Below are 17,179 nucleotides of genomic sequence, written 5' to 3'. Positions count from 1 at the left end.
TTTTACTTGATTATATACATTTTTTTTTTTTTTTGAGATGGAGTCTCACTCTGTCACCCAGGCTGGAGTGCAGTGGCGTGATCTCGGCTCACTGCAAGCTCCGCCTCCTGGGTTCATGCCATTCTCCTGCCTCAGCCTCCCGAGTAGCTGGGACTACAAGCATGTGCCACCATGCCCGGCTAATTTTTTTTTTTTTTGTATTTTTAGTAGAGATGGGGTTTCACCATGTTAGCCAGGATGGTCTCGATCTCCTGACCTTGTGATCCACCCGCCTCGGCCTCCCAAAGTGCTGGGATTACAGGCGTGAGCCACCGCGCCCGGCAATTATATACATTTTTAAATGGCCAAACTCACCGTGAAAAGGGACATAGAAAGGATTCTCAATGGCCGGTCCTACAATGAAACCCTTAGAATAGGTGTATTGCAGGGCAGAGCCTATCAGAGGAGAAAGGATGGTTCTACCTTGCTTAGGAAGATCGCTAGTGGATTGCTAGTGTGTTAAGGTTCTGAACAGGAGAATCCCACTCTTATACTCTAAAATTTAAATCAATTTAATCCTCACAAAACTTTATGAGGGAGGCACTATTATTGTCCCATTTTACAGCTAAGGAAACTGAGACACAGAGAGTTTAACTTGCTGGAGAGCAGCACTACCTTGTGGTTTGAACCTAGGCAGCCTAAGTAGATGTTACTGTGTGCAGTGGTCCTCAGTAAGAACCGGAATCACCTGGAAGACTTTTTAAAGCGCAGACTGCTGGCCTGCTCCCAGAGTTTCTGATTCAGTAGGACTAGGATGGGGTTTGAGATTTGGTGTTTCTGAACAAGTTTCCAGATGATGTGGATACTGCTGGTCCTGAGAGCATCCATCAGGATCTGTGTTAGTGCCTCAAAGGAATGTGGAGCTCATGACTCGAGGGTCAGTGAAAGCTTCAGAGAGAGCTGGGAACCTGAAATGGGCAAAAACTAGGCAAAGAGAAGGAAGGACGGCGTTCCAAGCCCGAGGAGAAGCCTAGTCTGTAATTTAGCCTAGAGATGGTGTGGGAGACATTAAAGGTTTAGGGGTAGGAAGGAGGGGGTAACATGAAGAAGGCAGTGTTGGAGGCGGATTAATCTGGCATCAGTATGCAGAAGTGGCTTAGAGAGAGTAAAACTAATTTTCAGTTCCTAAATATGGAGCTGGAGCAGCTTCAGGGAATAATTTCCTAGGTAAGTAGAGTTTCACACGGACACAAAGAACATAAGTTTAAAACTCAAGTCCTAAAGCCACATCCACTTCCTTCTGTGATCTGATAAGAAAAAAAGGTGGGGGAATTGTAGCCCTAGAAGGTATGGTTTCTCTCCTGGTTTCTGTCACCTCTTCAGAGTGGGTACTGCACACACTGACAGCAGAGAAGCAGAGTGACTTTTATTTCAATAACTGTGGGCCCCAGAGCTAGACCTTTCTTAAAAACAAATAAATAATAAGACTAAGAAAGGATGAATTCTATCAGCTGGCCTCAAGAGGTGGAACAGGAGCAGCACTCATCCTGTGTGTGTTGTGATGCCTTAGGTTGTCCCAGGGAAATCCCTCCCCATCCCTTACTGCATGAGGCCAGCTGGATTTAGTGTGACAGTTGCCAGGAGTAGCTAGGCAGAGATCAGATAGCCCAGATTAGGGCCCTTACTTCCCAAACCCATCACAGGCGGGTAGTGAGACAAGCCTGGAGCTCCCCGCCAATCCTTTTTGAACAGCCAGAAGCTTGTCATGTGGCTATATTTCAGATGTATCACTGGTCTCTGCAGTTAAACTGCTGCTATAGCAGTCAAATCGCGTCTGTCAGGATACTAAGGCCAGTAGGGGAATAATTTGGAGAAACAATCTGATGACCAAAGAAAGTCAATTTTTTTTTCAAATGTCACTTATTTGGAAGGATCTAGGTCAGTTCTGTCCACCAGAAATACAGTATAAGTGACATATATAATTTTAAGTTTTCTAGTAGATACATAAAAAGAAATGTGAAAGTTAGCAGGCACTGTGGCAGTCCATATGCAAAGTGATGGCAATCCAGACCTGGAGGTTGGGCGGGATTTGGTCAACAGCTGGGTATGAGGGGTGAGGGACAGGGAAAGACATGGCGACTTTGTGAGTTCAAACTTAGACTGGCAACATGGTAGTGCCTCTAACAGAGAAGAGTCAGAAAGGACTATAGGGGAAAGCCCTCTGAAGAAGGAATAGGAATGTTTGGGTCAGAGTCTGCAGAAGCATGCCATGCTGGGGGTTTCTGACAGTTGGAAATGCCGAATTAGAGTTGTCATATTCACATTTCCTACTCTATTCAAAGGACCAGATACTTTCACCACCACAAACCACCCCAGTCTAAGCTCTCACCTCTCTTGTTTGGTCTTCCAGTTGCCTTCTCACTGGTCTGCATGCTTCTCCCCCTACCCCCACACCAACCACTGTTTTCCTTCATACTAGAGCCAGAGTTGTATTTTTAAATCGTTACACTACATCACTCTCATACTCAAAACTGTCCAATGACTTCTTGACTCACAATGAATGCTCAAGTTCTTGCATTGCCTCTAAGCAACCTGTTCTTTCCCTTGGTCCCTCTCTGACTTCATCTCCTCCTCACCCCAGAGCTCTTCCCAGACTGTCCATGTGGCTTGTCCTTATGCTCCTTGAGCATCTGCTTAGATGTTATGTCATCAGAGAGGCCTTTCCTTGCCAACTGTGGCAGGGTCCCCAAGACTGACCCCAGATTTGATGATTCCCTAGGAGGACTCGCCAGACTCAGCGTATAATCATACACAACCAAGACTGACCCCAGATTTGATGATTCCCTAGGAGAACTCGCCAGACTCAGCATATAATCATACACAAGGCTAGGATTTATTACAGTGAAAGGATACAAAGCAAAATCAGCAAAATGAAAAGGCACATGGGGCAAAATCCAGATAAGGCCAGGCTGAGCTTCCAAGAGCCCTCTACTAGTAGAGTTATGCAGGACATGCTTACTTCCTACTCCACTCCCTGCCCCAGTAAGACACTGTGACAACACCTGTCAAGTGTTGCTAACCAGAGAAGCTCATTAAAGCCTCAGTGCCCGGGTTTTTATATTGGAGATTGGTCCCATAGGCCCCTCTACCTGGTAGGTATCCAGATTCCAGGCTCCCAGAAGGAAAACAGGGGTTCAGCATAAACCACATTGTTTGCACAAACAGTTTAGGCACACTGAGCCACTCTTATTAGGGTGGTGGGAACCCTCCCAAAATCCAAGTTCCCAGATAACAGTCAAGGGCCAACCTCGTAAGCCGGCCTTTCTAAGGAGAGCCCCCAAACTTGCTGTGTGAACTCTTTCTGCACACCAGCTTACCTCGAGTAGCAACCCCTCCCTTGCATTCATTCTGTACCCCTCACCAGCTTTTATTATTATTCTTGCCATTCCTCTTACCTGACATATTAAATATCTGTTTTTCTTCTCTTCTTACTAGAGGAGGCCATGAAGACAAAGCCATTGTTTTGTTTATTGCTATCCAGGGCCAGGACTAGGGTAAGGTAAGTCAGGTGCCCAGGTTGGAGGCCCTCACCTGGCTGCCTTACTTGCATTACCCTGGTCATAGCCCTGCTTCTATATCTCTTGCATGTAAAATAGTTCCTGCCACAAAGAAGGTTCTTAATATGTATTTTTTGAATGAATAGATAGAATAGGAATAATGAAGGGTTGTTTCAAGCAATACTAGGAATTGACATCTAAGGTTAAAAGAAAGTGAAATATTTTTCCCACTTTTTATTGATGCTTTATAATAAAATACAAATTTAGTGTCCTGAGAAGTAATGAAAAGATAATAAATATAGATGGAATACAGATAGAGGGCAGAAAAGGATATTAAGTAGGAGACTGTTGTCAGATTTTAGGACTGTGTTAGCAGATATCAATTATAACTATACATGTACATATTTTTTACTTCTATATCTATCATTTGTATTTATCCATATATTTAGATTTTAAAAGATAAAAAAGATGCAAAGATCCGGGAGCTTGAGGCCAGAGTGAGTGACTTGGAGCTGGAAAAGGTGAAGCTGGTGAATGCAGGCTCTGAGCGACTCCGTGCAGTGAAGGACATCAAACAAGAGAGAGATCAATTATTAAATGAGGTGAAAACAAGTAGGAATGAATTAAACAGTCTTTCAGGTATGTTGCTTCAGTGCAAATCCTACTAAAAAATAAGTCTTATCAGTGAAGCCAATGTAGACCCTAGCACAATTGCAAAAGAAGGGTGTCTCACTCACATGACAAACATAAATTGTTATGTTGCCCCCATGAAGTTACTCATAGCATGAAATCTCATAGTTCTCATGAAGAGCTTCCACATCTTACACTTACTGACCTTAACTTTAGTCAGCCCTCAGTATACTGGAAATTCCGTACTGAATTTCCAAGAGAAGTGTAAGGTATCCAGAGTCCAGGCTTCCAAAAGGAAAACAGATGTTCACATAAATCACATTGTTTGCGCAGTTTTGTGTTTATGAAAGTGGAAACCTTGAGTCCTTTGAGTCAGATAGCTTGATTAATGACATGTGAAAATAGACATGTGAATTTATTGAAAGGAAAAATCCATGGCCTTACGTTAAACTGTGAAACACTCCAGTTTGTGATTGGTATGTGTATTAGTCCCTTTTTGCATTGCTGTAAAGAACTACCTCAGACCGGGTAATTTATTTCATTTTTTTTTTTTTGAGACAGAGTCTCGCTCTGTCGTCCAGGCTGGAGTGCAGTGGTGTGATCTCAGCTCACTGCAAGCTCCGCCTCCCAGGTTCATGCCATTCTCCTGCCTCAGCCTCCTGAGTAACTGAGACAACAGGTGCCCACCACCACCCCTGGCTAATTTTTTGTATTTTTAATAGAGATGGGGTTTCACCATGTTAACCAGGATGGTCTCCATCTCCTGACCTCGTGATCCACCTGCCTCAGCCTCCCAAAGGCATGAGCCACTGCACTCAGCCCAGACTGGGTATTTATAAAGAAATGAGGTTTAATTGACTCACAGTTCTGCAGGCTGTACAGGAAGCATGGTTTGGAGGCCTCAGGAAACTTAAAATCATGGAAGATGACGGAGAAGCAAGCACATATTCACATGACAGCAGGAGAGAGAGAGAGAGAGAGAGAGAGAGAGCACACAAAGGGGGAGGTGCTACACACTTTGAAACAACCAGATCACATGAGAACTCACTCACTGTCACAAGAACAGCAAGGGGGTAATCTGCCCCCATGAGCCAGTCACTTTCCACAAGGCCCCTCCTCCAACACTGGAAATTATAGCAGGACATGAGATTTCAGTCGGGACACCGAGCCAAACCATATCATTCTGCCCCTGGGCCCTCCCAAATCTCATGTCCTTCTTACATTTCAAAACACAATCACGCCTTCCCAATAGTCCCCCAAAGTCTTCACTCATTCCAGCATTAACTCAAAAGTCCAAGTCCAAAGTCTCATCTGAGACAAGGCAAATGCCTTCTACCTATGAGCCTGTAAAATAAAAAACAAGTTAGTTACTTCCAAGATATATTGAGGGTACGAGTATTGGGTAGATGTTCCTGTTCCAAAAGAGATAAATTGGCCAAAGCAAAGGGGCTACAGGGCCCATGCAAGTCCGAAACCCTACAGGGCAGTCATTAAATTTCTAAGCTTTAAAATAATCTCCTTTGACTCCATGTCTCACAGTCAGGGCATGCTCATGTAAGGGGTGGGCTTCCAAAGCCTTGGGCAGCTCTGCCTCTGTGACTCTGCAGGGTACAGCCCCCGTGGCTGCTTTCATGGGCTGGCACTGAGTGCCTGTGACTTTTCCAGGCACACAGTGCAAAGCTGTCAGTGGATCTATGGATCTACCATTCTGGGGTGTGGAGGACAGTGGCCCACTTCTCATGGCTCCACTGGGCAGTGCTCCAGTGCAGGCTTTGTGTGGGGGTCCCAACCCCACATTTCCCCTCTGCACTTCCCTAGTAGGGGTTCTCCATGAGGGCTCTGCTCCTGCAGCAAACTTCCGCCTGGACATCCAGGCATTCACATATATCCTCTGAAATCTAGATGGAGGCTCCCAAGCCTCAACTCTTGCCCTCTGTACACCCACAGCCCCAACACCACATGGAAGCTGCCAAGGCTTGGGGCTTGCACTCTCTGAAACAACAGCCCGAGCTGGGCCTTGGCCCCTGTTAACCACAGTTGGAATTGGAGCAGCTGAAATGCCGGTCACCATGTCCCAAGATTGCATGGAGCAGCAGGGCTCTGGATCTGGCCCACGAAATGATTTTTTCCCTTCTAGGCCTCCAGGCAAGTGATGGGAGTGGCTTCTGAGAAGGTCTCTGAAATGACCTGGAGGCATTTTCCCCATTGTCTTGGCTGTGAACATTTGGCTCCTCTTATGCAAATTTCTGCAGCCTTGAATTTCTCCCCAGAAAATGGATTTTTCTTTTCAACTGCATGGTTGGGCTGCAAATTTTCCAAACTTTTTTGCTCTACTTCCCTTTTAAATATAAGTTCTAGCTTCAGGTTATTTCTTTTTTAATGCAAATAAGCATAGGCTTTTAGGAGCAGCCAGGCCACATCTTGAACACTTTGCTGCTTAGAAATTTCTTCTGCTAGATACCCTAAATCACCTCTCTCAAGTTCAAAGTTCCATAGATTCCTAGAGCAAGGGCACAGTGCTGCCAATCTCTTTGCTAAAGCATAGCAAGAATGATCTTTACTTCAGTTCCCAATAAGTTCCTCATCTCCATCTGAGACTTCTTCAGCCTGGACTTCATTGTTCATATCACTGTCAGCATTTTGGTCACAACAATTTAACAAGCTTCTAGGAAGTTCCAAACTTTCCCACATCTTCCTGTCTTCTTCTGATCTCTCCAAATTGTTACAACCTGTATCTGTTACCCAGTTCCAAAGCTACTTTCACATTTTCAGGTATCTGTAGAGCAGTATCCTACTTCTCTGGTACCAATTTTCTGTATTAGTTCATTTTTTGCATTGCTATAAAGAACTACCTGAGAATGAGTAATTTGTGAAGAAAAGAGGTTTAATTGACTCACAGTTCTGCAGGCTGCACAGGAAGCATGGCTGGTAGGTCTCAGAAAACATAATCATGGTGGAAGGTGAAGGGGAAGCAAGCACATCTTCACATGGTAGCAGTGGAAAGAGAGAGAGAGCAAAGAGGGAGGTGCTACACACTTTCAAACAACCAGATCTCATGAGAACTCACACACTATCACAAGAACAGCAAGGGGGAAATCCTTCCCCATGATCCAATCACCTCCCACAAGGCCCCTCCTCCAACACTGGGAATTGCAATAGGACATGAGATTTGGGTCAGAACACAGAGCCAAACCATATTAGTATGGTATGAAGTATCATGTACTTCATAAAGTCAGAAGTTACTGAGCATTTACTATGTGCAAGACACTGTGATAGAACTTGGAAACCCCACAATGAAGCTCACGGTCTAGTGGGGAGGTAAACCTAGATAAACCAGTGTGTGAGGCACAATGAAAGTTATTGAATACAAAGATAGCACAGAGGATACAGAATTTACCTCCTGTAGGGAGTGACGTCTGTACTGGGCTTGAAAGAGGAAAAGGAATTAGGCAGGTGAAAAAGAAGTGCAGGGGACATTCCAGGCAGAGAGAACATTATGGGCAAATGCATGAAGCCATGAAATATCAAAATGTGACCTGAGAAGTATTACCTGGAGCAAAAGTACAAATGAATGAGGGCTAAGAAATAAGGCAGAATAGATAGGTAGAGCTGGGTAATGTGGAGCCCACAAAGGATATTAAGTAGGAGATTTTCTGTCAGATTTTAGATGGACCGTGTTAGTAAGTAAATTAGAGAAAAGAAAGGCAGACCAAGCAGTTAAGGAGGATTTTTGCAGTAGTCCCAGATAAATAGAATGAGGACTTGAACTAAGGCAGCGGCAGTGAGAATGGAAGGAAAGAATTAAGAATATTTTTGGAGGTTAAATCAACAGGACTTAGTTGTTGCAGGGATTAAGTGTAGGTTTCAGGATTTCAGTTTGTGGTATTGGAAAATCAGTCTCAGCAACTGAGAGAGGGAACCAAAAGGAAAGGCAGGCTTGAGGGCTGGAGGATGAGATGTAGTCACTGTGAGGCAGTTGGTTTCAGGTAGCACGAGGACATCTACATGGAGATGTCTGGACAAAGGGAGCTGGAGCTTTGATCCTTTTACATATAAATCTAATCATAGAAGTAGATACATATAAATAAATGTGTGTGTGTGTGTGCGTGTGTGTATTCTAGTATATCAAATGATGAGTTTGTGCCAGGTGTTTTCATAGATACTGGAGATAAGTCAGATAAGACAGATGGCAGCCTCAGGTTATTTATAGTGTCATGGAGATTCATCTACCAGCAGATGGTGGTTAAGTCTACTCTAGTGGACATGGTCATCCAAGAAGAAGGTTTAAGATGAAATAACTGCAAACTGATTACAATGTTTGGGAAAAAACAATGAGTAGTAAGTGGGTAAAGGAGGAATAGGATCCACCCAAGCAGATTAAAAAGAAAGAGTCATATCCCTGGAATTGTGTATGTACATCTCATTTCTGTAACAAAGGAAGATGTAATTAAATGAGTTATCTTCCATTTCTAAAATTCTGCGATCATTAATTACAGATAAAATGTACTTAATTAACAATGGGATAGAAAAAAGTAACCATCTGTTATTGATTATCACATTGTATAGAGGAGTATGAAGTCTTAAAAAGGAATTTCCGAAACAAAAGTGAAGAAATGGAAATGACTACAAATAAGCTGAAAATGCAGTTAAAATCTGCACAGTCTGAACTAGAACAGACAAGAAATACATTAAAATCAATGGAAGGATCTGATGGTCATGGTATGCTCTGTTAGATGTAAAATTTTTTCTTCTGTTTTTAATTTAATGGTCTAAATTCGTTAAAACACAAACCCAAATACATTACCTACCACCTCTTCACAATGCTAAATGATATGAGAAATATACAATAGTAGGTATTGATGATGGATGTTATGTAGCAGTAGTTAATTGTTTTTAGGGAAATTGCCATGGAGTTAATTTAATCCCTAAGCTATCTGAATCTTTCCTTTCCTGTGGCTATTTTCAGTAATTTCTAACAGATCTCAGTATCCATTAATGTCAAGTAATTATTTTTAAGGATATAAATACAAGTTACCAGTAATTTCCATTCAACCCTTTACTTTTCAACATGTACATTATATAAACTGTAGGTCTGTGGCTAGTTGGCAGTTCTTGATTCCTTCACTGTGATAAAAATGAGAAGGAATCCTGGAAATTGAATTGTTAGGTGAGGGGACTCTTCTCACCACCTATACTTATTCCCCTTTTACCTTGCTGCCCATACTAATGCAGAGAGATAAAAAGGTTATCTTCCAGTTCATGTTATTCATATAATTGTTGACATGACCATATTAGCTGACCATAGGAATTAATATTTATCTAATTAAAGTGTACATTTTTCCGTTTCTCAATATTTTTTAATATCAGAAGATTTATTTTTGTGCTCGCTTTGGCAGCACTTATACTAAAATTAGAACAATATAAAGATTACCATAGTCTCTGTGCAAGGACGACCACAAATTCCTGATGCGTTTCATATTTTGTGTGGTTTGGCCCTTTACTGGTTAACACAGATAAACTCGTTGGGTTTGGAGAAGTCACTCGAGAGGTCTTTTGGGGTCTGCTGCCCCTACTCCCCAGACAGCAACCCTGCCTTACTGTCGGGCATCTTCACAACCACCCCAGGGACATTACAATTATTAAGTTACCTAGAGAACCCTTGTATTCTCATTCAAATTCTTGTTTTTATTTTTTAAATCAACTTTAAATAAAAAAAAACATTTGTTTGAGAACATTACCTTTCAAGGCCAACCATGATCCACTTAATCAGCCCATAATTCTTCAAAGTGGTGAGCAAATGATGTCAGACTTTTAACCTATTAATAAATCAATATACAGTCCCTGTTTTGACAGTTTAGATAGAAGAACTATATCTTGTTAATGAGAAGTCAGACCTTTCATTCTGATGGCTTGTTTATAATGAATGGTATATTTTCATTTTTCTTTTTAACCTCTAAATTATAGCCAGACTGGACTCTAAGCTGTGGCATTTTCAGTCCTTTTTCCTCAGCTGACTATAAGAAAAAAAAAATCAGATATGCTTATGCTGGCAGTTTGGCTACTGAGATGGTAGTGAGTTCCAAGCACATGACAACAATCATGAGAATAAAAATTGGAGGGTTTGTGATATCACGGACCCTTTAAAAAGATACACTAGATGTCTCATGCAGTATTTTAATTATGAGTTTCTGGAAAAATCATTTTAATAATAAAACAATATATGTTATTCTTTATGTGACACCCCCCATATCTACACACACACACGTATTATATATTATAAATTTCCCTACATGTGTAAGTATGAGTTTAGTCAATGTTATTGTTATTACTGGAAAGGTGGCAACGTATCATGGTCAATGAAATTAATCCCAGTGGCAAAAACCCTGTAAAACATGATTATATGTATGTTTCCCAGCTAAAAATCTCTAGTAGTAGTTAAAAGTTATTATATTCCAATATTATGAAAACCGAAGACATTTGTCCATGATCTTTTCCTTGAAATTGCCCAGATAACTTGGAGGATCTTACTTGTCACCTTCTCATAAAGTTTAACCATCAAATTACCATAGTCTCTCAAACTTAAGAACCTAAGGCATAGTTTGCCTCTTTTTTTTTTTCCCAGCTATGAAAGTGGCAATGGGGATGCAAAAGCAAATCACAGCCAAAAGAGGTCAGATAGATGCCCTTCAGAGCAAGATACAGTTTTTGGAAGAGGCAATGACAAATGCAAATAAGGTGGGTTGCTGTCCTCAGAATGGGGAAACCAACATGTTCACTCACGGACAGACCACAAGACAGAATAAGATGAAGCAGAGATGCAAAGTGCAAGGGGAAGAGGAAAGCTTATTTCTAGGTGAGAGAACAAGGGAAAAGTTCCTAGAAAAGCATTTGAGCAGAATGATGAAAGACAGCTACTATTTTAAACATGGGGGGGGTCACGCCCAAGATGGCCAAATAGGAATAGCTCCAGCCTCCAGCTCCCAGCGTGAGCGACACAGAAGACGGGTGATTTCTGCATTTTCAACTGAGGTACTGGGTTCATCTCACTGGGGCGTGTCAGACAGTTGGTGCTGGTCCGCGGGTGCAGCCTGACCAGCAAGAGCTGAAGCAGGGCGAGGCATCACCTCACGTGGGAAGCACAAGGGGGAAAGGAATTCCTTTTCCTAGCAAAAGGAAAGTGAGACACACAACACCTGGAAAATGGAGTAACTCCCACCCTAATACTGCTTTACCAAGGGTCTTAGCAAATGGCACACAAGGAGATTATATCCCACACCTGGCCCGGAGGGTCCCACACCCACAGGGCCTCCCTCATTGCTAGCACAACAGTCTGAAATCTAACTGCAAGGCAGCAGCGAGGCTGGGGGAGGGGTGCCCGCCGTTGCTGAGGCTTAAGTAGGTAAACAAAGCCTCTGGGAAGCTCGAATTGGGTGGAGCCCACCACAGCTCAAGGAGGCCTGCCTGCCTCTCTACACTCCTCCTCTGGGGACAGGGCATAGCTAAACAAAAAGTAGCAGAAACCTCAGCAGAGGTAAACGTCCCTGCCTGACAGCTTTGAAGAGGGCAGTGGATCTCCCAGCACGGAGGTTGAGATCTGAGAATGGACAGACTGCCTGCTCAAGTGGGTCCCTGACCCCTGAGTAGCCTAACTGGGAGACATCCCCCACTGGGTGCAGACCGACATCTCACACCTCACACAACTGGGTACATCCCTGAGACGAAGCTTCCAGAGCAAGAATCAGACAGCAACACTCGCTGTTCAGCAATATTCTATCTTCTGCAGCCTCCGCTGCTGATACCCAGGCAAACAGGGTCTGGAGTAAACCTCAAGCAAACTCCAACAGACCTGCAGCTGAGGGTCCTGACTGTTAGAAGGAAACCTAACAAACAGAAAGGACAAACACACCAAAACCCATCAGTACGTCAGCATCATCAAAGACAAAAGGCAGATAAAACCACAAAGATGGGGGAAAAGCAGTGCAGAAAAGCTGGAAATTCAAAAAATCAGAGCACATCTCCCCCTCCAAAAGAATGCAGCTCATCACCAGCAACGGAACAAAGCTGGACCGAGAATGACTTTGACGAGTTGAGAGAAGAAAGCTTCAGTCAATCAAACTTCTCAGAGCTAAAGGAGGACCTATGTAACCAGTGCAAAGAAACTAAAAACCTTGAAAAAAGATTTGACGAATGGCTAAGTAGAATAACCAATGTAGAGAAGTCCTTAAAAAAACTGATAGAGATGAAAACCATAACACGGGAACTATGTGACAAATGCACAAGCTTCAGTAACTGACTTGATCAACTGGAAGAAAGAGTATCAGAGATTGAAGATCAAATGAATGAAATGAAGCGAGAAGAGAAGCGTAGAGAAAAAAGAGAAAAAAAATGAACAAAGCCTCCAAGAAATATGGGATTATGTGAAAAGACCAAATCTACATCTGATTGGTGTGCCTGAAAGTGACGGGGAAAATGGAACCAAGTTGGAAAACACTCTGCAGGATATCATCCAGGAGAACTTCCCCAACCTAGTAAGGCAGGTCAGCATTCAAATTCAGGAAATACGGAGAACACCATAAAGATACTCCTCGAGAAGAGCAACTCCAAGACACATAACTGTCAGATTCACCAAAGTTGAAATGAAGGAAAAATGTTAAGGGCAGCCAGAGAGAAAGGTCGGGTTACCCACAAAGGGAGGCCCATCAGACTAACAGCAGATCTCTCGGCAGAAACTCTCCAAGCCAGAAGAGAGTGGGGGCCAATATTCAACATTCTTAAAGACAAGAATTTTCAACCCAGAATTTCATATCCAGCCAAACTAAGTTTCATAAGTGAAGGAGAAATAAAATCCTTTACAGATAAGCAAATGCTTAGAGATTTTGTCACCACCAGGCCTGCCCTACAAGAGATCCTGAAGGAAGCACTAAACATGGAAAGGAACAGCAGGTACCAGCCATTGCAAAAACATGCCAAAATGTAAGGTCCAGCAATGCTAGGAAGAAAATGCATCAACTAACTAGCAAAATAACCAGCTAATGTCATAATGACAGCATTAAGTTCACACGTAACAATATTAAGCTTAAATGTAAATGGACTAAATGGTCCAATTAAAAGACACAGACTGGCAAATTGGATAAAGAGTCAAGACCCATCAGTTTGCTGTATTCAGGAGACTCATCTCACATGCAGAGACACACATCAGCTCAAAATAAAGGGATGGAGGAAGATCTACCAAGCAAATGGAAAACAAAAAAAAAAAAAAGCAGGGGTTGCAATCCTAGTCTCTGATAAAACAGACTTTAAACCATCAAAGATCGAGAGACAAAGAAGACCATTACATAATGGTAAAGGGATCAATTCATCAGAAAGAGCTAACTATCCTAAATATATATGGACCCAATACAGGAGCACCCAGATTCATAAAGCATGTCCTTAGAGACTTACAAAGAGATGTAGACTCCCGTACAATAATAATGGGAGACTTTAACACCCCACTGTCAACATTAGACAGATCGAGACAGAAAGTTAACAAGGATATCCAGGAATTGAACACAACTCTGCACCAAGTGGACCTAATAGACGTCTACAGAACTCTCCACCCCAAAACAACAGAATATACATTCTTCTCAGCACCACATCACACTTATTCCAAAATTGACCACGTAGTTGGAAGTAAAGCACTCCTCAGCAAATGTAAAAGAACAGAAATTATAACAAACTGTCTCTCAGACCACAGTGCAATCAAACTAGAACTCAGGACTAAGAAACTCAATCAAAACCACTCAACTACATGGAAACTGAGCAACCTGCCCCTGAATGACTACTGGGTACATAATGAAATGAAGGCAGAAATAAAGATGTTCTTTGAAACCAATGAGAACAAAGATACAACATACCAGAATCTCTGGGACACTTTTAAAGCAGTGTGTAGAGGGAAATCTATAGCACTAAATGCCCACAAGAGAAAGCAGGAAAGATCTAAAATTGACACCCTAACATCACAATTAAAAGAACTAGAGAAGCAAGAGCAAACACATTCAAAAGCTAGCAGAAGGCAAGAAATAACTAAGATCAGAGCAGAACTGAAGGAGACGGAGACACAAAAAACCCTCCAAAAAATCAATGAATCCAGGAGCTGTTTTTTTGAAAACATCAACAAAATTGATAGACTGCTAGCAAGACTAATAAAGAAAAAAAAAGAGAGAAGAATCAAATAGATACAATAAAAAATAATAAAGGGGATATCACCACCAACCCCACAGAAATACAAACTACCATCAGAGAATACTGTAAACACCTCTATGCAAATAAACTAGAAAACCTAGGAGAAATGGATAATTTCCTGGACACTTACACTCTCCCAAGACTAAACCAGGAAGCAGTTGAATCCCTGAATAGACCAATAGCAGGCTCTGAAATTGAGGCAATAATTAATAGCCTACCAACCAAAAAAAGTCCAGGACCAGACAGATTCACAGGCGAATTCTACCAGAGGTACAAGGAGGTGTTGATACCATTCCTTCTGAAATTATTCCAATCAATAGAAAAAGAGGGAATCCTCCCTAACTCATTTTACAAGGCCAACATCATCCTGATACGAAAGCCTGGCAGAGATACAACAAAAAAAGAGAATTTTAGACCAATATCCCTGATGAACATCGATGCAAAAATCCTCAATAAAATACTGGCAAACTGAATCGAGCAGCACATCAAAAAGGTTATCCACCATGATCAAATGGGCTTCATCCCTGGGATGCAAGGCTGGTTCAACATATGCTACTCAATAAACATAATCCAGCATATAAACAGAACCAAAGACAAAAACCACATGATTATCTCATATCTTAGATGCAGAAAAGGCCTTTGACAAAATTCAACAGCCCTTCATGCTAAAACCTCTCAATAAATTTGGTATTGATGGAACATATCTCAAAATAATAAGAGCTATTTATGACAAATCCATAGCCAATATCATACTGAATGGGCAAAAACCGGAAGCATTCCCTTTAAAAACTGGCACAAAACAGGGATGCCCTCTCTCACCACTCCTATTCAACATAGTGTTGGAAGTTCTGGCTAGGGCAATCAGGCAAGAGAAAGAAATCAAGAGTATTCAGTTAGGAAAAGAAGAAATCAAATTGTCCCTCTTTGCAGATGACATGATTTTCTATTTAGAAAACCCCATTGTCTCAGCCCAAAATCTCCTTAAGCTGATAAGCAACTTCAGCAGAGTCTCAGGATATAAAATCAATGTGCAAAAATCACAAGCATTCTTATACACCAGTAACAGACAAACAGCCAAATCATGAATGAACTCCCATTCACAATTGCTTCAAAGAGAATAAAATACCTAGGAATCTAACTTACAAGGGATGTAAAGGACCTCTTCAAGGAGAACTGCAAACCACTGCTCAGTGAAACAAAAGAGGACACAAACAAATGGAAGAATATTCCATGCTCATGGATAGGAAGAATCAATATTGTGAAAATGGCCATACTGCCCAAGGTCATTTATAGATTCAATGCTATCCCCATTAAGCTACCAATGAGTTTCTTCACAGAATTGGAAAAAACTGCTTTAAAGTTCATATGGAACCAAAAAAGACCCCGCATTGCCAAGACAATCCTAAGTCAAAAGAACCAAGCTGGAGGCATCACGCCACCTGACTTCAAACTATACTACAAGGCTACAGTAACCAAAACAGCATGGTACTGGTACCAAAACAGCGATATAGACCAATGGAACAGAACAGAGCCCTCAGAAATAATACCACACATCTACAGCCATCTGATCTTTGACAAGCCTGACAAAAACAAGAAATGGGGAAAGGATTCCCTATTTAATAAGTGGTGCTGGGAAAATTGGTTAGCCATAAGTAGAAAGCTGAAACTGGATCCTTTCCTTACTCCTTATGCGAAAATTAATTCAAGATGGATTAGAGACTTAAATATTAGACCTAAAACCATAAAAACCCTAGAAGAAAACCTAGGTAATACTATTCAGGACATAGGCATGGGCAAGGACTTCATGTCTAAAACACCAAAAGCAACGGCAACAAAAGCCAAAATTGACAAATGGGATCTAATTAAACCAAAGAGCTTCTGCACAGGAAAAGAAACTACCATCAGAGTGAACAGGCAACCTACAGAATGGGAGAAAATTTTTGCAATCTACTCATCTGACAAAGGGCTAATATCCAGAACCTACAAAGAACTCAATCAAATTTACAAGAAAAAAACAACCCCATCAAAAAGTGGGCAAAGATATGAACAGACACTTCTCAAAAGAAGACATTCATACAGCCAACAGACACATGAAAAAATGCTCCTCATCACTTGCCATCAGAGAAATGCAAATCAAAACCACAATGAGATACCATCTCACACCAGTTAGAATGACAATCATTAAAAAATCAGGGAACAACAGGTGCTGGAGAGGATGTGGAGAAATAGGAACACTCTTACACTGTTGGTGGGGCTGTAAACTAGTTCAACCATTGTGGAAAACAGTGTGGTAATTCTTCAAGGATCTAGAACTAGAAATACCATTTGACCCAGCCATCCCATTACTGGAGATATACCCAAAGGATTATAAGTCATGCTGCTATAAAGACACATGCACACGTATGTTTACTGCGGCACTATTCACAATAGCAAAGACTTGGAATCAACCCAAATGTCCATCAGTGACAGACTGGATGAAGAAAATGTGGCACATATACTATGGAATACTATGCAGCCATAAAAAAGGATGAGTTTGTGTGCTTTGTAGAGACATGGATGCAGCTGGAAGCCATCATTCTCAGCAAACTATCGCAAGAACAGAAAACCAAATACCGCATGTTCTCACTCATAGGTGGGAATTGAACAATGAGATCACTTGAACACAGGAAGGAGAACATCACACACCAGGTCGTATTGTGGGGAGGGGGGAGGGGGGAGGGATAGCATTAGGAGATATACCTAATGTAAATGACGAGTTAATGGATGCAGCACATCAACATGGCACATGTATA

The 17,179-nt window shown here is 41.8% G+C and overlaps 1 protein-coding gene and 1 non-coding gene across 10 annotated transcripts in view; both read left to right on the top strand.

The window, feature by feature from the left end:
* The window catches only part of CCDC158 (coiled-coil domain containing 158), a 116,056-nt gene that overhangs the window by 55,118 nt on the left and 43,759 nt on the right, over window positions 1-17,179 (top strand). For 8 of the 9 annotated variants that reach the window (XM_050790822.1, XM_050790823.1, XM_050790825.1 and 5 more), the window contains 3 exons: window positions 3,986-4,175; window positions 8,733-8,885; window positions 10,789-10,901. The exons of the other annotated variant lie outside the window; for it this stretch is intronic. In XM_050790822.1, coding sequence (XP_050646779.1) covers window positions 3,986-4,175; window positions 8,733-8,885; window positions 10,789-10,901 — 456 coding nt within the window. The remainder of the gene's footprint in view (window positions 1-3,985; window positions 4,176-8,732; window positions 8,886-10,788; window positions 10,902-17,179) is intronic. 9 annotated transcript variants of the gene reach the window in all.
* LOC126955820 (U6 spliceosomal RNA) lies at window positions 9,547-9,649 on the top strand. The gene has a single exon (XR_007726111.1). It is a non-coding gene; the product is annotated as a U6 spliceosomal RNA (small nuclear RNA).

This window comes from Macaca thibetana, chromosome 5 (genome assembly GCF_024542745.1).
Source record: "Macaca thibetana thibetana isolate TM-01 chromosome 5, ASM2454274v1, whole genome shotgun sequence".
NCBI lineage: Eukaryota > Metazoa > Chordata > Mammalia > Primates > Cercopithecidae > Macaca > Macaca thibetana.
Note: the sequence above shows the minus strand (reverse complement) of the source record. Positions and strands in the feature narration are given on the sequence as shown.